This window comes from Hydra vulgaris, chromosome 02, assembly GCF_038396675.1.
Source record: "Hydra vulgaris chromosome 02, alternate assembly HydraT2T_AEP".
NCBI lineage: Eukaryota > Metazoa > Cnidaria > Hydrozoa > Anthoathecata > Hydridae > Hydra > Hydra vulgaris.
In genome coordinates, this window is record NC_088921.1 from 24,811,065 (window position 1) to 24,838,154 (window position 27,090).

Sequence of the window (27,090 nt, forward strand, 5' to 3'; positions counted from 1 at the left end):
TAAAAGAAGATGGCTTAACTATGAAAACATTTATGATATGAGCAATACATACAGACAACCCTTTTACACTTTTAACCATAAATTGACTTAATTAATTGAACTGTTAATAGACATAAATTTGGTTTTGCCAAGGCCCCATTTTGTTCCAATCAAGGTAACCGGTTTCCTAAATTAGGACACTTTGATTCCTTAATCGAAACTACTCACTTCTTTATAAAAATAAAACAGTAAAATTAACAAAAATCAATTTAAAAATATTTCCATCTTCACAGTGACAATTTAAACAATAAATTCGAAACACTTATAAGAGATCTTATAAGTCCATAAACTACGCAACGATAAACTTCACTAATAAACAAAACAAAAAAGATCAAAAGTTTTCCCTCGCAGAGCCATAAGTTAAATCAAAATCAAAATCGCTCAGCTGCCACAAATTACGTTACGCTTAACTGACCCACTCCCCCTAAATTACTCAACAAATAAGCCTCCTCCGCCCAATGAATTTTTTTTTAAGTTTTGCATATTGTTAAAATTAAATTTTACTTAGCAGTTTTTTATTAATTATTACAGTTTAAAATCAAAGTTATTATTCGTACGCGTGTAAAACTTATTGTTTTTACGCGTGTACAAATTATAGATTATTAATGAAAAAACTATTCAACTAGCAAAATATTAAACATAAAATTAACATTTTTATCAATCCGTCAAATTAGTCTCGTGGGCATTTCAACGACTAAGGGAAGAGGTGTGAAGAAATTTTATTTTGTTTTGTTTAATCTTAAAAGTTACCAAATAAACATCTCTACCAGTTTTTCAATTTTAAAATTTTACGCCGATCAAGCTAGAACTTAAGTTTTCTTTAGTTTCAAAGAAAAGACTTTATGGAACATTACTAATAACGACTAAGCCACTTACGCCACTTTTGAGAGTGTTGGACCCCTAAATAACCCCTAAACAATTGTTGCGTCACAAAATAGTGTAGCTCATCTCTCTTGTAGCAAATCATCACAAAAACCTTAACCCCTCCCACTCACCTAGTGCGTAAAGTGATTTATGAACCCGTATGCGACAAAAAAAGCACTAAAATTAATTTGAAAATTCAAAATAATTTTATTAATTTTATTACTTCCGAAGAACCTTGTTAAATAAAAATATATTTTGATCAAAGTGTAGCCAAATATTTGCAATTACAATTTGTAATAGAAACCGGAGCTGTACGAGTTTTACGTTTAAACATAAAACACAGTACATTAAAAATATTTAATTGAAATATATTTAAAATATTCATTTCAATAAAAAGAGGCTTAGTATGTGAAAAACGGTCTTTAAAACTAATAAGACGTGCAGCATGTTTCTGTTGGCAATGAAGAGGTTCTAATTTACTTTTATTGACACTACCCAAGCCGCATTAGCATAGTTTATGCGGCAATGAATGAATGAGTGGTATAGTTGAGTTAAAAAATGTTTATTTAACATGCTTCTTGCTTTATATAATATACCTATACTTTTCGAATTTTTGCAGGTAATGTTTTCGATATGTTTTTTCCATGTGAGGTTTCCATCAATTGAAACCCCTAAAAAGTTTGTACATGTTGCTCTTTCAATTAGAACGCCGTCAATAAAATGAGGAGGAAGCTCGATTGGAAGTAGACGTTTTTTAGAGTTAGAATGAAAAAGAGACTATTTTATTTTTTCAATATTCAGAGAAAGTTTGTTTGATTTAAACCATTAAGAAACTTTCATTAGTTCGTTGTCCATACAAGAAAATAGTGTCGTTATGTCGCTATGAGATAAAAAAAATTGTGCCATCAGCAAACATAACTGTAATCAAATTGATTTAGATGTAGATGATAATTTTTTGATATGAAAAACTAAATAAATAAAAAGTTATATTACCCTTTAAAACCTTTTAAAATTTAGAGAAGGATGATTGAGGAGAATGAGGTCAAGGTTGATGATTAATAGCAACACTACATACTTTATTCAGCTTACTTGTTTGTAACTGATTTAGCATCACTCGTTTGTTGTCATTCATGTCTATCTCAAAGTTTTTTTCAGTCTGTGCTAAGTAAGCAATATAATCGTCGTCTCTAGAAGCTTCTTTTACAATACTTTTTTTAGAATCTTTCATTAGTTCGTTGTCCATACAAGAAATCTTGTGCAGTTCTGGTAAATAAAAACGCCTTTTTTTACATTTTAAACATATTATAAAATATAAATCTTTTGCAGGAATACATAAAACTTTCTGAAATTTATAAAATTAGCTATTTTAACATGTACATCAATTGTTAAGAGTGCTATGTATTATTAGGATACTAAACGTGTACTTTAATTTATAGCAGTCATCGCAGCTTTCACTGGCTGGAGCTACAAAACCGTCACTATCACAACTGCTTTCAATATCAAATACTACTCCGTCCATTTTCTGCTGATATTTTACTAAAAATAAAAATTACCACTTTTTAAATTGTTTTTTTTACTTTCAAATTTTCAAAATCAGGCTTTTAAAAAAAATTCTATTCAAATCATTTTTTAAATCTTTTTTTTTAACTACGCTGATTGTTATTATTGCTACAAAGGCGTTTTATTACAAGTTGTTTAAATTTTTAATCTTACTGTTATATTTGATGCAATAAATTAAAATAAGATACTTTGTAAGATCAAAGTTCCGAAGTGCACATTTATCGGCTGACCTTTATAGATAAGTGTGGAAAAATAAACAAGTATTGACTTACGATTTGGGGTAGGCACTGCAAAATATACTTAAATCGACTTACCGTTCGGACTGAGGTAAGTTTGTAAGTTTGATAATGCAGAAACATCATTATTTTAAAATTAAAAAAGAATTTTAGCATAAATTTTTTTCTTAATTTGTAATAGTTTTTTCTAATAGAATATTCTACTATATAGAATTATAGAACTATATAGAGCAGAATATCTATATAAAGAATATTAGAATAACTATGCTAATCGAAACCAGTGTTCTTGGTTGCACTATGTTACGGTAATCTATGTTTTTAAATGATTTTTGATGAGCACAACCTTCTCTATCACAATAAAAAATTAAAAAAAAAAAGAAGCGAGAGAATCTGCTGTTTAGAATAGTAAGAATTGAGAGAAACTGCAGTTTGGAATTGTAAGTACCTTGTCAAACCAAGGATGTAAAATAAGATCTTATTTTACGTAAAATAAGATCTTATTTTACGTAAAATAAAATCTTATTTTACGTCCTTGGTCAAACTAAATATTAGTTAACTAAACTTGCAGATAGAACTTTGGAGAATTAGCAGTTCGCTTTTTCCACGCTATATCGCAGTAATTTTTAACTTATTTTATTTGTCACGATTTAATTAGTCTAATTAAATGATAAAATCAACTTTTGCAAAATTGTCAGCTAGAACCTTATTAAACCAACGCGGCAAAGTAGCTTAACCAAAATGTTGTACGAGTAATCTTCAAAAACAAAAATTTCTCCAAGCAAAAAATCTAAATAGCAAACTAATTCTTAAAAAGATCAAAAACTATATAAAAATTTACTCGTATACAAGTAAATTTTTTATAGGTTTTGAAATTTAAAACATTCCTTTTCTAATAATTCCAATAGATTAAGGCCTGCGCAGAAGGGTATTTGGAATTTTATTAATATACATTATGAAAAAATCTCACATCCTTCTTTTGTATCATCAGATATCTTTATAAAACATGATCAAATAAAAAAATCTAAAAATTTTAATTCAAACTTAACGTTAATGATACGAGGAGGAACTACGAAACATAGGAGCGAACATAGAATGCGAAACATAGGATGCAAAACATAGGAGGAGGAACTGCGAAATGGTTTTATATATCCAATACTTAACGGAAATAAGTGACAGATTTTATCGTGCATTAAATAGATGTAGAGAGTTTAAACCTTTCGCTCTTGACATTTCTATAAACTATAAAGTTTGGCATGCTAGTCTTCTCCATAGGTTCTCTTCATACGGTGTATTTGGTAACATTTTTAAGATTAAATCCTTTTTTACCAATTGTTGTATAAAAGTTGTCCTCGATGGACAGAACTCTTCTTCATTTCCTGTCACTTCAGGGATTCCTCAAGGTTCTATCAGTTACCCTATACTTTTTTAATTCACATTAAATATTTCCCAGTAATTCTCACATTTAAGGTTGCCTTATTTGCTGATAATACTACAGCAAATAATTCCTATTCTTGTCTTGGTAAGAAGCCAATACTCTCTGATTGCTTGGAGGTGGTATTTGTGCTTAAAAAAGATCTCACTTCTGGTTCGCATGGGGCTCTCAGAGACTGGTAAACTTTAACTCAGATAAAACTCAATTTTTTCAGCTAATTGTTATCGCACAATCTAGATTTTCCTATATTTATAAACGGTAATGTACTCGGTGAGTCATCAACCGTTCATCTTCTAGGAATAACTCTTACTTCTGATTTTTTGTGGAAACCATATATCAAATCCATTGTAAAAATAGCATCTGTTAAGGTTACATAGTGTACTCAGTAATTTCTTAATGGGATTTTCAAAATTCTATTGTTTTATCTAAAATTTCTGCTGTAATTGAGGGGTAAAAATCAATAATATCAAATTGTATAAATGTGCATTCATTTTTATTGTTAATTTTAGAAAACCAATTTATAACATCAGTGGTACTTTTCCACTGATGTAAACCTAATTTTTTCCGAATAGAGTTATTAATTTTGTCTAGTTTTATTTCATTAACGTGCCCTAGTTCACTTTTTGAAGGTACTAGTAGCCTACAAGGGAGTTTATTTGAATATTAAATTAGATTTACATCAGTGGAAAAATACCGCTAATGCTATAGATTGGTTTTCTAAAATTAACAATAAAAATGAATGTACATTTATACAATTTGATATTATTGATTTTTACTCCTCAATTACTCCTCAATTACAGAAATTTTAGATAAAACAATAGAGTTTGGAAAATCCCATTTAGAAATTACTGAGGACACTATCCATATAATTAGGCACTGCAGAAAAACTTAATTCTACTTTAATAAGGAAACGTGAAAGAAAAATCCACGCACGAATGTAACAATGGGAAGTTACGACGGAGCAGAAGTTTGCGAATTTGTAGGTTTATATATTTTAAATACCCTAGCTAAAATAATTCAAATTAATCAATTAGGTCTTTATCGCGACGATGGTTTAAAATCAGGGCCACAACTCTATAAAATTAGAAAAGATATTATTAAAGTTTTTCAAAAACATTTGCTTCCAAATTGAAGCAAACATAAATTTAAACAGTGAACTTTCTTGATGTCGCATTTAACCTCTCAGAAAGTTCCTGTTAGCCCTACAAAAAGCCTAATGACGAATTATTGTATATTAATGTGAATTCCAACCATCCCCCTCAAAATTCTAAAGCAATTTCCAATTTCAATTAACAATAGGCCTAACCAAAACTCTTCTAATGAAAATATTTTTAACTCCTCTAAACGCGTTTATGAAGATGCCCTTAAAAAAAGTGGCTTTCAAAATTTCGAGCTAAAATTTGAAAAGAAAATTGCAAAAAAGCGTAATAGAAATAGAAACATAATTTGGTTCAACCTCCCGTACAGCAAAAATGTTTCAACAAATATAGGTAAAATTTTTCTAAAATTAGTAGACAAACATTTTCCTCCCTCTAATAAATTACAATAAGATTTTTAACAGAAATACTATTAAAGTAAGTTATAGTTGTTCAAAAAATTTAGAAAGAATTATAAAAGGCCACAACTACGCGTTAATTGATAAAAACGAACATATAAATGACAAAAAAACTTATTATTGTAATTGTAAACAAAAAATAGATTGCCCTCTAAATGCCTTTCGAAAAATGTAATTTACAAGTACATTGTTTCCTCACAAAATAACCCTGATAAACAATATATTGGCTTAACCGAGGGGAATTGAAAAAACGTTATGTCAACCACAAAGAATCGTTTAAACACAAAAAATATTTGTCAATTGATTTTAAAATGATTTTCCAATGTTTTTTGAAAATTTTAAGCAAACAAAAAAGTTTAAATTGTTTTAAATTTTATTAACAGTGATTTTTTAAACAAAACAAGAAAAAAAGTTTTTTCAAAAAAAAAAATTTAAGATTTTTTTTTGGAAAAAACTTTCACACATGCACAAACACGTCTAGGCATAGATTTACTAGATGGATGAATAATTCTCTTGCAAATTCTTTCCAAAGCCTTTCTAATGCCTGCTGTAATTGTGCAACACTGACTATGCTTTCTTTGACCAATCTCTTGCCTATCGACGCCCAAATGTTCTCAATGGGATTGAGATCTGAAGAACGAGCCAAGGCATAACCGTAAGTTTTGCCAATCAAGCCACTCTTTAACTGAGATTGCAGTGTGAGCCGTAGCACCATCGTGCTGAAAAATCCATTGTTATTGTCTTCCATGAAAAGCTCTGGCTGTTGGCAAAAGTTTACTTTCGAGGGTCTCTTTGTAGTTGTTCTGGTTAATTCTGCCAATATATATTGTTAAATGACCATATTCCTTTATGGGAGAAGCATTCCCATACTCCAACTGATCCTCCTCCCCCTTGTATCCTTGGTACACAAAAACACCCTTTGAACTTTTTACCTGCCAGCCTCTTGATGATTATTCTTGACTTGCAATTTATCACTGCAAAATTAGATTCATCGCTGAAAATAACTTTAGCCGAGTCTTGTACAGACTAGTGAAGTCTTTCTTTACACCACTTTAATCTTTTTAGGCAATCTGAGACATGCAAAAGTGGTTTTCGAGCAGCGACATAGCAATCTCAGCCTTTCTTCTTAAGGCATCTTTGTACAGACCAACTACTAACACTAACGTTACCATGCATATTTGTGAACCCTTCAGTTCAGCAAAATCGCAGTAAGAAATTTGAGAATTTTGTTACTAATACCAAAATAATTACCAATGCGAATAACTAAAGATATAAAATAGATATTTTTTTTTATTTTCGCAAAAACATTTATATAGTTCGAAAGAAATCAATCACCAAATTTTAGATCGCCCAGGTAACATTTCGTTGTGATGTTTCAACTTAAGTCGTTAAATTTTAGTTTGATCTATATTTTTTCAATATTAAAAATACAGGTATGCTCTAATTAAATTTTTAATTACACAAGACTGGTTAACATAACGAGTTCCAATTATATACCATTCGATAGAGAATCAATTAATGAAGACATTTAATACGCTTTTAATCCTATTAATTAGTTGGTTTCAAAACTAATTGTGAAAAAAACAAAAATTTCACACAAACAAAGTAGTGACTCTATATTTATGCAACCCGCTATATGTGTATATATATATATATATATATATATTAATATATATATATATATATATATATATATATATATATATATATATATATATATATATATATATATATATATATATATTTTCCAGCTTTTTAGTCGTTTTATATGCATATAAGACAACTAAAAGCAGCAATTTCCTCAAACATAACCTATTCGTCACAGAATTTATCTGCTTTTTAAATCCTTTTTAACTAAATTTTTTTTTTTGTAATTTCAAAGCAATTATCACCTTCATTACCTGAAATAAAACATTCTAAACCTTGATAATTATAAATTGTAAACAGTGTCTCAATGCAATGGTTACTGATCCATCAAAAAAAGGAACACTAAACTTCTGCTTATACCCTTGTACGTGTTTATTTGAGCAACCCTTTGTTCTTTGAACAAGCTCTTTTAATTGATCTGGATAAGTTTTGTATTTGAACGAGGGACATCTATCAAGTACATAAAATTTAACTATATCATTTCCTAAATGTATTAAAGAATGGACATTATAAACTAGTTGATCCTTACCATAAAGTTCACCAAGTAACTTCACAAAATAAGTAACTGACAAGCAAAATCAACATATTTTCTCAATAAAATAAAACATAAAATTTGAACTGCAACTGAAAGTACTAAAAATTTTGAATAAATTTTTGGCTAAATCATCCCTTTAAACAACTGACCCAGTGTATACTAAAAGAAGTCTATGTTCAGTAGCTTTCCATTTTTTAATATCTAATTAAGACCTTTCTAGAAATTTTCTTGGAATGTAACAACATATCTGGAACAATCCACCAGATAAAGTATTGACTGTAATCTGAGACAATTTACAACATTTCGGCCATTTAACCATAAGTTGATGAGTCTTTGCATACCCCTAAGCATACTAGATGCATAAAATCTAGAGGAAACTTTGTCACCATGCCAAAATTTAATTCCATTTAACACACCACTAATATGTTCAGAACGCTTTTGATGACAAAAGTCTGAATCAGTGCCTAATATGATGAAATATGTAGGATTATTATTTTGCCACACCGCTCTCCTTTCTGATCACAACGCTTATATCATTTATAACCATTGAACCCCTAATACACTTAACAAATGCTCTAGCTGGTGCATCACATATGATAATAGTAAGATTGATTTTATACTCACTATTATGATAGATAAAACCATCATTTTTTGTACTCTACCTAAAAATTATGCAGATAATCAAAAATGGAATTAAAATTTAAACATACATGGAATTTTTACATCTATGTTTAAATTTTGTCAATATTTTAGATTTTCATTGAATAATTCCCTACATGTTTTTTTAATATAAAATATTTATGGAGTATTATTCTCTTTTACTATTAGCTATCAAGCTGATTAAACTGACTTAATCAGCTTCAGCTTTAATTTAATGAATTTAAAACTGAAGCTGAAATATCAATTGCAACCCCTAAAATACAGACAACATAGTTAATGTGATGTATATACTTTATTGTAATACATGTGTTTTTTCATACTTATTTTTGTATTTTATAACACATGCATTTTTTAAATACTATTTTTTTTATAATATTTGATACTTAAGAAAATATTGACTTTTGCGGAATATTCTGTAGATAAAAGTTATATTTTCTAATAACTTTTATAAATATTTTCTTATTACTCTAATTGCGGTAATAAACAAAGGTAACATTCACTCCAATTATTATATTTGTCTCCCAAAGTTCATTCAATCCTATCATACATAAGTCTCTCTTTAATTCTAATAAATAAAAATTATTAGCATTATTATTGTAGTTATATTTACTAATATTTTTAAAAAATACATTCTAATTGTTGAAGTCACTTTTACTCATATCAGTATGCAAATATTGTTAACAGACAGAGTGTACCAAGCAGAAATATTTTTAAACATGCTGCAAAATACAAGATATACATAAGATACATATCATATAAGACCTATGACCTAGAACTTAAAACTTTGATTCCAACATTTTAAAATTAAGTTATGGAAAACAAAAACAATGTTTAACTTACTATAACTCAGTTATAATAAATAAGCATATGGTCATGATCTATTTAATAAATTTTTTTAGTTATTGTTATTTATGTTAAAGTTTTCAGGTTAATGTAAAGTTTTATAATTAAAGTTTGAATGGAAAAGTTCATAAAAAAATTTTTTTTTTTAGTATTGTAAACATAAGGCAACTATTATATGTATTTACAAGTATAAGTATTGTAAGTATAAGCTATTATTAATAATTATAACTTATATATAAATTAATATATAATTATATATATTTATTATATATAATATTTATATATAATATATTACATAAAATATATTAATTATATTATTTATAATGATATATATTTGTATATATAATTCATTTATATATAATTTTAGGTACGTGATATGAAATTTTTAAATTAATTAAACACTAGAATGTTATATATCATTGGAAAGGCTTTTAATTCAGTATTTTAAAGGTGAAAAAATTATCAAAATTGAACAATTCTACAAAAAGTTATAGCATTTTGAGTACCGAATTTTTGATATATGAACTTTTTGAAGAAACTGTGATCAAATTCGTTGTTTTTTTAACTTAACACGTCATAACTTGGTCAATTCTTATCGAAATACATAAAACTTGGTATCAAAAGATAGGTCTCACAAAGCGCAATATATATATGTATATATATATATATATATATATATATACAAAGGGTGTACAAAGGGCACTAGAGGGGCATCTACAAAATTCTATTATATTGAAAAATGTAGATTTTTTAAAAGAAAATATTATTATTTAATTGAAATTCATAATTTTTTTTTGTATTTTTTAATATATTCTAACAGGGTACCATCAAATATGATTTGGATACTTTAGGTTGATAGGCTAGAAGTCCTTTTGGTTTCGGGCGCACCCTCTGACCCAATATCAATATTATTACTTTGTATCTTCATATAAAAATGCATGCAACTTAGTATCAAAAGAAAGAAAGGTTTTAGGGATAAATGCGTGAAAAGGGTGCAAGAGGGTATTATTTGGAAGCTCTACACCTCTCACACCTTGGGTAGGGTGGGTTAAAACTTAAACATTATTTTTTTGTAGTAATAAATAGTATTTATATAAAACACAAATTTTTCATAAAAAAATCAAACTCAACTATATACAAAAATTAATATACAAAAAGATTATATACAAGTATCAACTTAATAAATATATACATACACACTATACATACACCTATCAAGAAGTGTATATAGATTCAGCTAAGTGAATCTATATAAACTTATTAATAAGTATATTTATAGTAATTAATAACTAGATTCCTAAATCCTCTGCAATCCCTCTTCGATCATCAGGCCCATATGCGGAAGGCCTTTTTTGATTTAGGCCCAGGGTGGCTTTGGCGCCAAACCAAGAAATCACTCCTAGACAAGTCTATATTTAAAACAAAAATATTAAATGAGTGTTCGAAAAATTAAAATGAAAAACAAAAATTAAAACACAGTAAAAAACTTACCAGGGAGGTCTTGGTTTCCACTCTGGGTGCCAGATGGCAGTGATGATGTGGATGAAGCTGGTAAATTAAATTTTTAAAATTTTTAATATGAAATAAGTTTAAAAAAAATTATAAAAAATAGTGTTCATTTAGTAAAAAACCATTTAAAAAAACAAATTTACAACATCATTAAGATATATCTACCAAGTTCCTCCCTTTTGCGCCTCTTACCTCCTTTAGTGTCTAGAGTGTCTTTAGTGTAATAGAAAGTGAGAAATACCTTTTATATTGTCGCTTCAAGACAAATTTCACAGCATCAAGACAAGCAGAAGTCATTTTTTTAAGCTGGTTATTAATGAATCTTATATGAGTGTTAGTGGTTAGCAATGGAGCATATTTTGATTTTAAATTGTTTGGGGCAAGAGTATTCCCAAAAAAATCTGTTCTTCTGCAAAACTGAGCAGCTGGATTTACTAGATTTACTATTTGTAATTATTAGCAAAACTTTTTTGCTAATAATTACAAATAGTAATTATTAGCAAAAAATCTCTATACAATGATATCATTTACAAAACTTTGATTTTGTATCCGTTAATTTACAGGTTAACTGTATTTATATCAAAGATTTTTATTACTGTTGTACATTCTGTACATATGAACAAATGTTTATTTCATACATTAGTGATGTATGAAATAAACATTTGCAATAAATAATAAAAATTGCATGAAAATTATTAGAAACTAAACTTTAAAAATTAACGATAATTTTTCCTCTGATTCAACTGTGATTTGTTATGAGTTAAACAAATATTTTTTATCAGTTAGCCCAAATTTTGCTAAGAATATTCCTTTCGTGATTAACAAAGTAAATGCTTATGATTTTCCGATATCGTCAACCTTAACATCTTATGAACTTTCCTTTAAGGAATTTGAAAAACCTTTTAAAATGCTTATAAAAAATAAATCTGTTAGTCACGATGGAATTAATAGTAATGTTGTCATCGACTTGTATGAACCCTTAAAAGATGTACTATATAAAGTTTTTCATTGTTCAATAAAACAAGTAATATTTCCAGATCATTTAAAAATAGCTAAAGTCACTCCAATTTTTAAGATAGGCAATCTAACCAATGTTGCAAATTACCGCCCTATTTCTGTTCTTTCTGTTTTTTCTAAAGTTTTAGAAGGAATTTTATATAGCGTTATTTATAATCGCCTTTTCTTAAATAATATACAATATATCAATCAATACGGGTTCAATAAAAAATAACTCGACATAACATGCAGTACTCCAAATTACTCGCAGTATAGCTGAAACTTTTAAAAAGCCCCAATATACGCAGAGAATTTTCATAGATTTATCAAAAGCGTTTGACATTATTGATCATTGAATTCTCCTTAAAAAAATGGAATACTATGGAATGAGAGGGAATGTTTAATGATTCTTAAAAGTTATTTAAACAACCGTAAACAGTTTGTTTGTAGTAATGAAACTGGTACAACTATTTTATTAAATATAACCTGTGAAGTTCCCCAGGGCTCTATACTTGGATCACTTTGTTTTTTAATCTCCATCAATGATCTCCCTAAAGCGTCTTGTTTAATGACTGTCATGTTTGCTGATGACACTCTCTTTTTATCTCATAAAAGTATTCTAATATTATTTCAAACTATGAACATTGAATTAGCAAATGATTTAAAATGAATAAATTGTCACTTAATGTGGATAAACAAAATGATCACTCTTTCATCCGACTTCTAAAAAGAAACTACTGTCTCCCAACTTGCCCTTACTTTTTGTAGAAAAAATCCAAATAAAAGGAGAAATAAATACTAACTTTTTAGATGTTCATGTTGATGAAAACCTAAGCTGGAAATATCACACTAATGTTTTTGTACAACAAAGTTGCTAAAAGTATAGAAGTAATGTATATGGCTAGAAATGCTTTAAATAAACAAAGTTTAACACAACTATATTTTTCTTTTATCCATTGTCATTTAAACAATGCAAATATTGCTTGGTGAAGTGCCAATTAAAGTAAACTGGACCTCTTTATCGTCAGCAGAAGCATGTTTCTCGTCTTATCAGTTTTAAAGATAGATTTACTCATGCCAGGTCTCTTTTATCTGAAATGAAAATTTTTAATATATATCAACCAATGTTTTTAATACTCATTGTTTTATGTACAAATAAAAAATAAATTCCTCCACAGTTTCTTTCCTTAAATTATATGCCTTGAAATACAAAAACAAATACAATTTAAGATATGACCATTTAGTTCGGCAACCTTTTTATCAAACTAATTTTAGAAAAACAATTATTGCATTTCGCGGAGCTTCTGTTTAGAATAAAATAGTTTTAAAACATTTCGATTTTTCTCTGGAATGGAGTTACCTCTCACTTAAAAATAAAGTTAAAGAAATCATTTTGTCTCTGGTTAATACATTTTTATATTTTTAAACGTTTAATAATTTCATGTATTATTTGATGTATTTATGCTGTTAACTTTTTACAGAGATCTACGACTTTATTTAATTATGATTTATTGAGATTGTAAATTACGAGCGGTTCTCGATGACAAGACCTGACAGTCTTCTGCTAGTCTTCACGTTCTTTTTATAAAATTAAATACCTGTATAGCTGTATTATCTTTTACTTAGTTCTTATTGTATGGTTATATTATTTAAATGTTAACGATTTTATTGTACCACGGTTTACGAAAAAGTTTAGAAAAAGAACAAAAAAAGTATATATATATATATATATATATATATATATATATAATATATATATATATATATATATATATATATATATATATATATATATTTACAAAATAAAATAAAAGTTTTATTTTTATAAACGATCAATAATAGTAAAGTATCGCTTAATTTAACAGCGCTTTGCTAATATTACATCATTCGATTACAATGGATTATTTTCAATTTTAATTATTTTTGCGTGTCAAAAAGTTTTGAAAATACATAAATTTAACCCCTTACCGCATGGAGTATCATAAATGATACAGTTTAAATTTAAAGATAGTGTGGTTAAACGCGCTATGATTTAAACAGAATACTTTTATCAAATATAAACTATAATAATTTCTTTTCAAGTTTAACCATGTAACTTTCCACAAATATTATTTGCATTCTTGATTTTTTATTTAAATCAATAAAATGGCGTGTGGAGGTAATGTAAGTAACTCTGGTGAGTTCTTCAGCTAAATTATGCTCATAAATTGTAAAACAACTAAGATTAAAAAATTAAAATATAAATATCCATGTCTCTTTTAAGTTACAAAGTTAGTTTGGAGTTTTCTGAAGTTTGAAAAAATATGAAGTTTGGTTATATGCAATTGTATCAGATATGATACAGCATGTGTTTACGTTTTATTTACGTAAATATAATTTTATTTATTATTTTGTAAGTAATTTAAATGTTTTGATATCTGTGACACTTAATGAATAATATTAAAGTAAAAAATTAGTCAAATTGAGTTAAGTATTATTTAAATATTAAAATAAAATTACACTTGATAAAAGTTTGTTTTGGATTTTTAGCAATCACTTCTGATTCCTTTTATGGAAAAACTTCTTCATGCGTAGGAAGGAAAAATTATGTTCCACTACCTGTAGATGGAGGTTTAGATGACTGTCTATCTGATGATAATGACTCAAACAATTGATTTCAATATTACAAAAATAGCAAATGAAATTTATGAACCAAGCAGTGAAAATGAAGAAGATCAATGTAGTAGTGAATCCGAACAAAGTGACAATGAATCTGTTACGCCTACTTTAATGACAAAAAAGAAAAAAGTATTTCCAATATGGAAACAAGGACACTTGCTTAAAGACAATGTTGAAATAGTAAAAAATGCAAATTTTACCCTTGAAGAGCATATTAGCGATCTGGGATCAGAACTTGGTTTCTCTTTTCATCTTTTTCCAAAAGAGCTTCTGTGTGACATTGCATTCTATACTTCATTGTATTCAGTGCAAACAAGACCAGAAAAACCATTAAAATGTACTGCTAGTGATATAGAAAAATTTATTGCTTCTACTTTATTCATGTCGATCATAAAACTTCCTGCAACTAGAGATTATTGGTCATCTTCACTTGCAATAAAACAATACCGCAGAAATAATAAGTCTCAATTCATTTGAGGAGATAAAGCGTTTTTTGCATTTTTCGAACAATAACGAAGCAACTTGTGGAGACAAATTACACAAAGTAAGACCCTTGATTACAAAGCTTGTTGAACGTCTTAAAAACATTCCAATTGAAGAAAACTTAGCAGTGGATGAGCAAATTATTCCATTTAAAGGACGTAGCTCACTAAAACAGTATAACCCAAAGAAGCCACATAAATGGGGATATAAAGTATTTGTTCTTAGTGGTGTTTCAGGGTTTAGCTATAATTTTGAATTGTTCACTGGAAAGTCTGACAATGTGTGTGTCGAGAATGAACCTGATATTGGTGCTAGTGGAAATGTTGTTATAAGACTTGCACGCACTATTCCTTGCAATTGTAATTACAAATTGTATGTTGATAACTGGTTTAACAGTATACCATTACAAATTTATTTGCATAGTCAATGTGTACTTATGGTAGGAACTGTTCGTCAAAACCGATTGAAAAAATTCCCTTTACCACCAAAAAAAGAATTAAAAAAGAAAAAACGTGGGTATTATTTTGAACAATTGACTGTAATTGAAGGAGTAACATTATCTGTTGTGTTCTGGTTTGATAATAAAATGGTAACTTTGTTATCAAATTTTGTTGGTAGCCAACCAACAACAGAAGTTAAAAGATTTTCAAAATCAGAAAGAAAAAAAATTCTGGTTACGTGTCCAAATGTTGTGCAAATTTATAATAAACACATGGGGGATGTTGATTTACTTGACTCCCTGTTGGGTTATTATCGAAACAAAATTCGTTCTAAAAAATGGTATCATCGTATATTTTTTCACCTCATTGATATGACTATTGTTAATGCGTGGATACTTTGGAATAAAAAAAGTGCAAAAGTTCCTTTAGTAAAATTTAAACTGATTGTAGCTGATTTACTTTCATCTAAAGCAAAAGATTGGATAAAAAAGCGTGGACGTCCTTCTGAAATAAAATCTAGTGGTCCAGCAAAAAGAGGCCCTAGACATCATATGACTTATATTTGTGTTCAAACTGATGCTGTTGGGCATTGGCCGATTGTAGAGAGTTCTCGTTGTCATTGTAAACAACGAGGCTGCTCAGCTTTAACATATATAAAATGTAAAAAAATTTTTGTTGGACTTTGCCTAAATATAGAAAGGAATTGTTTCAAAATTTTCCACACCTAAAAGTCTAAAAGTTCTTTGTATTCATGCATGTTTAGTTTGTATAATTATTTTGTGAAAATACATCTTTCCAGCGTAGTTTAGTTTTATAATTTTTTAATAATGCTGTATCATATGTGCATGCTGTATCACATATGATACAATTTTTAAAATCATAAAAAACCATATTTCAGAGCAAAATCTTATTTTAACATAAGCAAATTTTGTTTTTGGGTTATAAAATACACATAAAAAAATTTAGTTTTGCTTAAAAAAAAAAAATCATGCAGTGAGGGGTTAAACGTTCTTAAATCATCTAATATACCGTGGCCAGGTTGTCGCAGTTAAATATAATTTGCGTGGTCACAAATGTGCGATTGCTTCCGCTTGCGGCCAAAGCCTAGTTTTTAACATGTTTTTATACAGAGTATAAAATCTATAGAACTATAAAGTTGTTTAGTTCTGCATTTTAACTAGCAAAAGTTTTTCAAATATAAACATATATATATATATATACATATGTATATATATATATATATATATATATATATATATATATATATATATATATATATATATATATATATATATATATATATATATATATATATATATATATACACACACATTGCCAAGTTCAAAACATCTTATTAACTTAATTTAACTTTATATTAACTTATACTAACTTTTATTGTATTAACTTATTTTAAATTAATTATTTCATATTAACTTATATTACCCTATATTATATTAAATTATTTTTAAACATTAAGGAGATTTAAAAAGTATCTATTTATTAATAACATAATTGAAAATTCTAATTTTATATTTATAACAATCCATTTTTATAAATTTATGGTTTTTAAAAATAAATAAAAGTTAAAATTATTTAATATTGACATGATAAGAAAACTTAGAGTATTACAGCTATTTTACCCCACCCCCGTTATAAATTTTAGAATACCGATCGTCCAAAAACTTCGCAATGCTAAATTTTATAATAAACAAAACAAAAAAGATCAAAAGTTTTCTCTCGAAAAGTCCTAAGTTAAATAACAACTCCAAATTGGTCATTAAGAAAATTGCCGCCTCAGAGAACAAAAGATCTCTGTTTTTTTTTTGAAAATAAATTTAGCTTTGTGTAATTTATGGACGATCCCTCAGCGTTTTATAGTCTACAATTTTTAATGGTCTAAAATCTTTTTAGTTCTGACATTTGTATAGAGTTATGTACAAACGTCTATAAGTGTAAACGTCTTTGGCATATGCTGAGTTTGCAGGCAGTATATAAAACAATTGTCTATAAATAATCGATAAAAAATATATAATTTAAATTTTATTTTAGCTATAAGAAAACCTTTTTTTTCTATACTATTATTTTTTTGCTGTAAATGTTGCTACAATTATTATTGATATATACTATATTAAAAAGTTGGCTACAAACATTGCTATAAATACAGCAAAATGGAAAAATATTAAAAATTTAAAATGCTAAAGGGAGGTCATATTAAACCACTCAACTATCAATAATATGGATTTAGGAGAAAAACAAACCTAATTATAAATCTCTTATACTCTTTAGATATGCGGAGAGGTGCGCATGGTAATTTTTTTGCTCCTAAAGCAATTTTTTGAAATAAATTATTTTAAGTAAAAATATTGAAGTAAACAAAGCATACGTATGGTAATGATCAGTGTGGCATAGATGTGATAACAGAAATCTGTCCAATCAGCGTAAGTTTATATGCAGAAATTAGTGGCTATCATCTAACTAAAACGCTATTTATTTTTTTGCGTTGTTCAAATAATATCACCACGCATGAATAAATCTATGGCGCGAAATTATGGTGCTAAAATAAGGATATTATTTTTTATAAAGAAAAAAAAGCCAGCTAAAAATTCAATCAATTTTTGTTCGAAAAACAATGCAATTTTTGTTTGAAAAACATATAGTTTTGACTATATTAAAAGATGCCATTTTTGTGTAATATAAGCATGTTCAAATTACCCAATGTTTTTCATTGAACTTACTCAGTTTATAGTTTAAATATTTAGCATTGTTAAAATATTAAAACTTTTAACATAGTTAAAAATTTTAATGTTTTAACAATGCTAAATTTTTTTCTGCCCATTAAATTCAAAAATTCGGAATTTTTATCGTTCAAAAATTTGAGTTCATAAAATTGGAAAAGTAACAAAGTAACTTTTTTGTTGCTGTTGTTGTTACGGAAAACGAAGTAGTACTATTTCAACAAAAAGTGGTTAAAATTTTGATTTTTTAATGATAAGTTTTATTAAAAACGAATCATTATATTCCAAAAAGTAGTTCTAATTGTTAGATTGGCATTTTTTAAATTAAACAAATTTTTTTTTGAGCTAATTTAAAGTGCTCAGATTACCAAGAGGTTGTGTAATTTGAGCAATTTTGCTACTTTATTAAAACCTCTGTATTTTTAAGAAAAAATTTTGGTTGCCCAAATATCAAAGTTGATCACGAGTAGGGATCCCTAAAAATAGTTTATTTGTAAATCTTTTGGATCAAGCATAATTGTTTTTGAAAATAATCCAACATTCGCTTAAGGTGCTCATATTACCCTAATATACCATATATAAGAAAAAAGTATAGAAAAGGTCGGTGTGGAATAGACTTACACAGACCCGTATTTTTACGGGTCCGTATAGCTAATAATAATTAATATTACAAGTATGCACATGCACAGAGTAAAAATAGGTAAAGACGTATGATTAATTTTGAATTTTCCTGAGATTTTGTGAAATATAAAAATTTAAGTAACATTGCTTATGTACCTCTTCTTTTAATCCAAAATCAAATTGTGTAAAATGTTTATTTAGCCCATTTTTATGAGATTCCTAATACTCTTACTTAATTTAACTACTACGTTATTTTTTAACAAAAAAAAATTATAACTGGGAAGACTTCAAACCTGGTGGTCATTGTAGTTCACAGTGCGCAACAAGAAATTATAAGACGTGTTAAAGATGAATTAGCGTTGTTAAAATATTTATTGAGTATAAAAACGTTGCAGACGCGGTTTTTTTAGGAACTGTGTAACGTCCACGGTTTACTCTTTAATTGATGTCACGGGAAATTAAAACAATAAGTAAAGTGTAATTTTAAAGAACTTTCATGTTTATATATAGGCAGTCATAATAACGCATTATTTGGCCTATAGAGATGTTTTGTAAAGTTCTGTTAATTTAAATAAATAAAGTATTTTTTATGAACTGTTAAGCTGCAAAACAACTTGAGTGTAAAGTTTTGAAATCACGCAACTTGTTAACTTTTCTAAAATTTAGCATTACATAAAAATAATAAGGATTATTAACTGTATTGATTTGAAAGTTGTTTAAATAACACAGAATTCAATATAAAAATATCAAACGCCGAAAATAAAAACAAAAACTTATTTCATTAAAAATAATTTTTTTTAAGTTTGTATTTTTTGACTTTAGTTTTATAAAAATTCCATTTATTTAACCAGCACTTTGGGTCGTGTTGATTTAAAATTGAATTTATATATACATACATATATATATGTATATATATATATATATATATATATATATATATATATATATATATATATATATATATATATAAAATAAAATATATTAAAAATATTATATATATATATATATATATATATATATATATATACATAAAACAAAATTTAATATATATATACATATATATATATATATATATATATATATATATATATATATATATATACATAAAACAAAATTGAATATATATATACATATATATATATATATATATATATATATATATATATATATATATATATATATGTATATATATATACATATATATATATATATATATATATATGTATATATGCATAAATGTATATATATATATATATATATATATATATATATATATATATATATATATATATGCATAAATATATATATATATATATATATATATATATATATATATATATATGTAGATATGCATAAATATATATATATATATATATATGTATATATGCATAAATATATATATATATATATATATATATATGTATATATGCATAAATATATATATATATATATATATATATATATATATATATATATATAATATATATATATATATATATATATATATATATATATATATATATATATATATATATATATATATATATCAAATGATTTATATAAAAAACTTAATATTCATTACACAAATCAAACTTTATCAAAATCAAAATTACAAAGTTAACTTATTAGTTTTCTTGGTTTCTGGAAGTTTATCTTGACACCATAGTAAGAGGAAGTATTTTTAAAGAATCAGTTACATTTTAGTACAATATAAACTTCATTAACGCCTAGGTAAAATACGTTACAAAAAACATTTAAACAGATAAAAAAACTTAAGTACTAAATTTATTATAAAAACCTAAACTTTTTTGTTTTTAAAATGCAACAGAGCAAGAATATTTTTGAGTTGTATCAAATTTCTGTGCCTTTTATCAATAAAAATGTAACAAAAGTATTCATCAATTTTAAAAACTTGGTAAAGTCAAAAAAAAGCACCAGTATTTGAAAGTCAGACCAAGTGTCATTGGGATTACACGTTTGTTTGAAAGACATCGTTTGGAAGACTCAATCAAATAACTGAAATATAATAGAAGTTCTTATAAGAATTGATCAAATAATATTTTTTTCTAAGATTTTCCCATGACGTCAATTGTACTAAAAGTCATGGGTTCAATAGAGAACCGAACATATAAATTCTCTTTCTGCACCACTCTTTATATTCTTTCAGCCTGAAAATCAAAGTGGAATAGAAAGCGTTTATCAACTTTCAAATGAGGAGGCATATAATAATAACAACATAGGCGAAGAAGGTAATTATTATAAAATATTATTATACAACGGAACAATTATAAATAAAAATTTTCAAGGAAATGAAATGCTTCAAAATTATTTCGATAAAAAACTCAATAATATTAGTCAACATCAAAATAGAATTTATAATGAAAACGAACCAAATTTTATACCACCTAATAAATAAAGTGTAGATATTTATATGCCTCCTCATTTGAAAGTTGATAAACCGCATGATAGAGCAGGAGATCCCGTTCCCAAGCAAGCTCACCCTGCGGCATCTAAATAAAAATGCGACCGTAGCGCAGTGGTTAGAGCGCTTGTTTTATAACACGAGATTGAGGTTCGATACGACCTCAGAGGTCTTGTCACAGAGCATACTGTCTGTGACAAGACCGTAAGGACTTCTTGTCTTACGACCGTAAGGACTATCTTACGGTCTTTTAACAGAGCATACTGCTCTGTGACAAGACCGTAAGGACTTCTTGGGGCACCTAAAAAAATAAAAAATTAAAAAAAAAAAAAAAAAAAAAAAAAAATGCAAAATTAATAATTTTCTACATAAAGACACATGAAGACACAAAAAACGTGAAAGTTTATAACTTAACTGAAAGAAAAAATGTTTTTTGCAATTCATCTTTCTTCTGACTCCAAAAAATAAAGTATTGACGCTGATTAGCAGTAAGTTACTTAACTTTTATTTTTCATTAGTGTTTCAATACTGTATTATTTGTTTTGAATGTAATTCATTTTTGTGCAAATTAAAAATGATCAAGTTCAAATATAAACTAAAAAAAAATAAATAATAACCTTTTATTCATTTCATTTTATTTAATTTTTAGCCATTTGATTGCGGTTGATGTTATTATGTATTACAGGGACTACTAAAATAACAGGACGCAAAACTTCAAATCGATGCTAAAACGACAACAGAGCCGATTGTAAATGGCGATGCTAGTTTGACAAAGATGCTAGTTTGACAAAGTTATAAAAAACTTACATTAATCTAATTATATTCACAATCTAGATTACGTTAAAGTGATATAAATTTATATTACACATATAATGTATATATTTTTTATCAGTATCATACTGATAAAGTATAGATCAATGCAATAGAAATATGGGAAATATTTATTATAAATAATAATGGTGTTACTATATTAGTTATAATCATGTCAAGAAAATGTTTAATAGTTAATTGTACCACAAATTGTTTAACATCAATTTCAGAAAAAAAACTTCATGTTTGCATGTTTCCAACTGACACACAAAAGTTACAATACTAGTTGTCATATAATCCAAATGTGTTGGAAAAAGTAACTTCGAATATGGGTGTGTGTGTAAAAAACACTGGCCAGCAGGCTGCAAAATGCACAAGTCTCCTAGATCAAAGTTTTAGGTAAGCATCCTCAAAGTTGATTTTATTAATAAATCTTACAAATTGTAATTGTAATAAAATAACTAATTTTATTCATGTCTTTTTTAATTCCTATTGATCCCCATCTATTTTTCCTTGATGTACATCTTCAATGGTACGTCAAACAGCCTCAACACAACCAAGATCTACAAATATAAAAAAAATTTCTTTAACATCACGAAATGCAATACCTGATAAAATGGATGATTTCAATCAAATTGATTTGATTAGATTTTATGACGTTGAAATAATGCTGTCTGAAATAAAAAAAAGGTAACATTTATGATTTTTTCCTTGTTTCCTGATACTTGTTTGTTTTGATTTAAAGTTTACTTGCTAATAATTCTAATTTAGATATTCTCAATACTTTGCATTCATTGAAAATTCAAAAGTCATATTGTTTTATGTTTATCGATCATGTCTGCCCGAAAAAATATTTTCTGTTGAAATTAATTGTCATTCACGTCAAGTTAATATTTACTGTAGGCATACAAAAGTTAACTGCTATGAACTGTCAGTTTTTCTCATTGTCTTACTCGGTGGTCACAGCTTGAACCTATTGTCAAAAGGGTTTGTACCTCTAGTCCTGAAATAAAAGATGAGGTATTAAGTTTGATATAAGCTTCTGAAGAAATTTTTTTCCTAATTGAACAACTACGTCTCACCACTTATTCTACAAATTGACTTCGCTTTTCTACTTTATGTATACGTCGTGTACTTGAACAGTTTTTGTCCTCCAGATATTGTTATCAACACTTAAGAGATCTGTTTTGTCCAAAAACTCTCATTTCAAAATTAGAAAGAGTTGGAAAAATTGGAAATGAAAAAGAGTGCAATGGTACAATCAAAGTTGTTTTTGAAAATTGTAATAGTTCTGAAAAGTTTTGCTGTCTTCTCTTTGATGAGATTTATATTAAACCAAGTGTTAGTTTCAGAGGAGGACACCTTATTGGATATGGTGAGGACAATCCCACTAAAATCGCAAAAACATTATTAGTCTTTATGATTAAATCTATATTTGGTAAACCTTCTTTTGTTTGTAGAATTGCACCAATATTCAAACTATCAGTAGACTTTCTTCACGATTTGATCATAAACATTATTAAACAAATAATTGATGCAGGAGGAGAATTATTGTGTCTCTTATCCGATAACCATCCCACAAGTCGAAGTGTTTACCAAAGTTTTGTTGCTAATAAGAGTTTACCATGACAAGGTGTTATTGAAATAGAAAAACCAGTTATTATGCTACACGACCAAGTTCACTTATTTAAAAGCATAAGGAGTAACTGGTTTACGGAAAAAACGCAAACAATTAGTTTGAAAATTAATGATCAACCTCTCTCTGGTGATTGGTCTCACAATGTTCAATTATATAACAGAAAGAAATTGTGTGTTGCCAAAACTTCAAAGCTTTCACGCAAGTCAGTGTACCCTAGTTTGATTGATAGACAAAATGTTGAAAACATGGTTGCTGTATTTAATGAAAAAACCGTTGCAGCATTGAATTTAGCTAATTTTAAGAACACTGCCTGTTTTTTGGCACCAATTGTTTTATTATGGAGCATGCTAATTGTAAAGAGGAAAGGTTGTGATGTTTTACTTAATGATACCAATAGGTCTTCTTTCCAGACACTCGATGACTTTAGATTTAAAGAAATTTTAGCATTTGCTGATGCAACTTCTAAGATGTCAGAGGGAAAGCGATTTAAGCATTATAGTACTTTAACACCAGAAACTAAACATACTTTAGTTAACACCCTACAAGGATTGGTAGAATTAATAAAAAAACTGCTTTTAGAAGATTACCGATATGTTCTTCCTGGTATTTTTCAAACAGATTATCTTAAAGGTGAATTCAGCATCTACAGGTAAAATTTCTTTTGTGTTAGTTACAGTTAAGAAAATATTATAAGTTTAAAATCTAAAATATTTCTCTCATTTATTTATTTAAAAGTATTCATATTTTACATACATAAGTTTAACAATACGTTTTTATTTGACAATGGCCTGTTTTAATTATAATTTAATACTTGGTTCCGCTCAATTAATTTGGTTTTATCTTTTTGTAAATTTTTTTTGCTTTTCTGTAGACAACTAAGCTGTGGAAATTATTTTATCTCAGCAGAACAAGTATTAAACAGTTTGCACCTTCAGCGTTTAAAATTATTCAGCAAACTAGTTTCTTTGGATGAAACTGACATTCTTTGCTCATGCAAACATACAGACTGTTGCACAATGGATCTAATGGATAATATTTATTTAGAATGTTTAATTAATGCAGACAATGAGTCTATTAACGATAAGGAGAATGCTGCCCTTTTTTATATGGTTGGTTATGTACAGCACAAGATCGATCCGCAGCGTGTAGTTGATACAACAATATCACAGTCAGCTAGTTCTGAACTTAGAGATTATGTTTCACGTGGTAATTTGCCTTATCCTAGTGATACTCTTTTCCAGTTTGTTTGTTTTTGTTATTTACTGTTTAACAGCTTTTCAAAGTCTGAAAAACGTTTTTAATACGGTGTTTATTTAAAGAAATTATTTTTATTCTTGCATTCAACATCACCATTTGCTTTAGAAACTGACAGTATAGATATTACAAAAGTTATCTCAATAATAACTAACTGTTTCTTGAAAGGTGTCACGACCCTTGATGATTCATCTGATATTGTTTCATTAAACATTGAGGGCAGAAAAAGAAAAAAACTAAATACTTAGTGGTCTGATCTTTTAGTTTTTGATGGTAATCTAATGAATAAAGTTTTGAAATGTATTTATGGTTTTACATTTATTATTGATTTAAAATTTATTTCTAATTATATATTTATTATTATAATATGAATATAATATAGTATGATAAATAATGATTAGTTAATTCATTAACAGTGTCTTTAAAAATGTTTATTTACAGCTAATTTAAAGTGATTTACAGTTTCTTTGTAAAAAGTTGTTTTATTTTTAACACTTCATCAAGACAATTTAATTTTTGTTTCAAAATAGTGATAAATAATTGATCCATAATTTTTTTAAATTATATTTCTATTGAAAATTATATTATTGTTTAATAATAGAAGTGTTTTGGTTTTTTTTTATTGGCCTTGTCGTCAAAACTACACGAAATAAGAGTTTCGCGTCCCGTTGTTTTAGTAGTCCCTGATGTATTATTATCAAATTTTTATTAGTTACAACAGGTATATGAAATGTAAAAAAAAAAAACTCAAAGATCAAGGTGTTATTGAAAATGACTCTAAAAGAAATGATAAAACTGAAAAAAAGTTAAAAGAAATGCAGAAAGAGGTTATTTGATGCTTTTTAATATATATAAATAGTTTTAAATTAAGAATAATTTTTAAAAAAAAAAGAGTTGTTAATTGTACTGATAATTTTTTTAGCTTTAGCTTCAAGAGTTTTTAGCTTTAGACTGCTTTTAAAAATAATTTGTTGTTCATAATAGTATACTTACATGACTCGAAAATATCTTTGATATTCAGCCAGAAGACGAAAACAAACTACTTTTCGAACCGTTATCGTTTTATTTTACAAAAAGAGTTTCGCGTCCACCGATCAAAGTTAATAAGATTATTAAACATTTTACGTCCATATTAAAGATGCCAAAAACACTTTTTAAATAATTATAATCCTAAAGAATGTTAAACCACTGTGCTTTATTCATTTATTATAAATAGTTTCTTTTCTTAAAATATAGTTTTGAGGTTTTAAATTATTTTGTTAGTATTTACTTTTTCTTTACAAAGATATCTAAACACTTTTTGAAAGTATCAATAAAAATGTTAGGGTGTTTTATTACCAGAAAAAGCAGTTTAAGGGAAATTTTCGTTTTGCGTGATTGCTAATTTATGGAAAAGGTTTTATTAAAAGATCACGAAAAAATTGTTAATTTTCTCGTGTAATTTTGTCTATACCATTTAAGCAAACAATTTAATATTGCACGTGATATGATCAAATTTCTAATATTTTACCCAGTAATTTAAGGAACGAAATGTTTCTTTCTCAAATATGCTCAAAGTATAAAACAATTTTTTTATTAAATATATATATATATATATATATATATATATATATATATATACATATATGTATATATATATATATATACATATATATATATATATATATATGTATTTATATATATATATATTTATATAAGTATTTATATATATATATATATAAATACTTATATATATATATATATGCATATATATATATATATATATATATATATATATAAATATATATATATATATATGTATATATATGCATATATATTTATAAGTATTTATATATATATTTAATTATATATATGTATAAATATATATATATATATATATATATATATATATATATATATATATATATATATATATATATATATATATATATATATATATATATGTATAAATATATATATATAAATACATATATATTTACATATATATATATATATATATATATGTATATATATATATATATATATATATATATATATATATATATATATATATATATATATATATATATATATGTATATATATATACATATATAAATACATATATATATATATATATATATATATATATATATATATATATATATATATATA

The 27,090-nt window shown here is 26.4% G+C and overlaps 2 protein-coding genes and 1 long non-coding RNA gene across 3 annotated transcripts; all 3 read left to right on the forward strand.

Annotated features, from left to right (window-relative positions):
- Positions 1-14,513: 14,513 nt before the first annotated feature.
- On the forward strand, positions 14,514-23,674 carry LOC136075949 (piggyBac transposable element-derived protein 3-like). The gene is made up of 4 exons (XM_065789399.1): positions 14,514-14,966; positions 15,013-16,056; positions 20,981-21,062; positions 23,262-23,674. The coding sequence occupies exons 1-4, from the start codon at positions 14,514-14,516 to the stop codon at positions 23,672-23,674; spliced, it is 1,992 nt and encodes a 663-aa protein (XP_065645471.1).
- On the forward strand, positions 23,242-25,266 carry LOC136071650 (uncharacterized). The gene is made up of 2 exons (XM_065790386.1): positions 23,242-24,333; positions 24,556-25,266. The coding sequence occupies exons 1-2, from the start codon at positions 23,708-23,710 to the stop codon at positions 24,983-24,985; spliced, it is 1,056 nt and encodes a 351-aa protein (XP_065646458.1). The 5' UTR covers positions 23,242-23,707; the 3' UTR covers positions 24,986-25,266.
- A 291-nt stretch (positions 25,267-25,557) lies between these two features.
- LOC136076453 (uncharacterized) lies at positions 25,558-26,192 on the forward strand. Its single transcript, XR_010636282.1, has 2 exons — positions 25,558-25,765; positions 25,861-26,192. It is a non-coding gene; the product is annotated as an uncharacterized LOC136076453 (long non-coding RNA).
- Positions 26,193-27,090: the final 898 nt, after the last annotated feature.

What these genes read in the sequence shown, in the direction of transcription:
- LOC136075949 (XM_065789399.1), top strand. Translation starts at nt 14,514, where the DNA reads ATGACTCAAACAATTGATTTCAATATTACAAAAATAGCAAATGAAATT. An exon ending in ATTATTGGTCATCTTCACTT is followed by an intron (nt 14,967 to 15,012) that starts GCAATAAAACAA and finishes AATTCATTTGAG; the next exon opens with GAGATAAAGCGTTTTTTGCA. An exon ending in CTGTTGGGCATTGGCCGATT is followed by an intron (nt 16,057 to 20,980) that starts GTAGAGAGTTCT and finishes ATATTCTTTCAG; the next exon opens with CCTGAAAATCAAAGTGGAAT.
- LOC136071650 (XM_065790386.1), top strand. Translation starts at nt 23,708, where the DNA reads ATGCTACACGACCAAGTTCACTTATTTAAAAGCATAAGGAGTAACTGG. An exon ending in GGTGAATTCAGCATCTACAG is followed by an intron (nt 24,334 to 24,555) that starts GTAAAATTTCTT and finishes GCTTTTCTGTAG; the next exon opens with ACAACTAAGCTGTGGAAATT.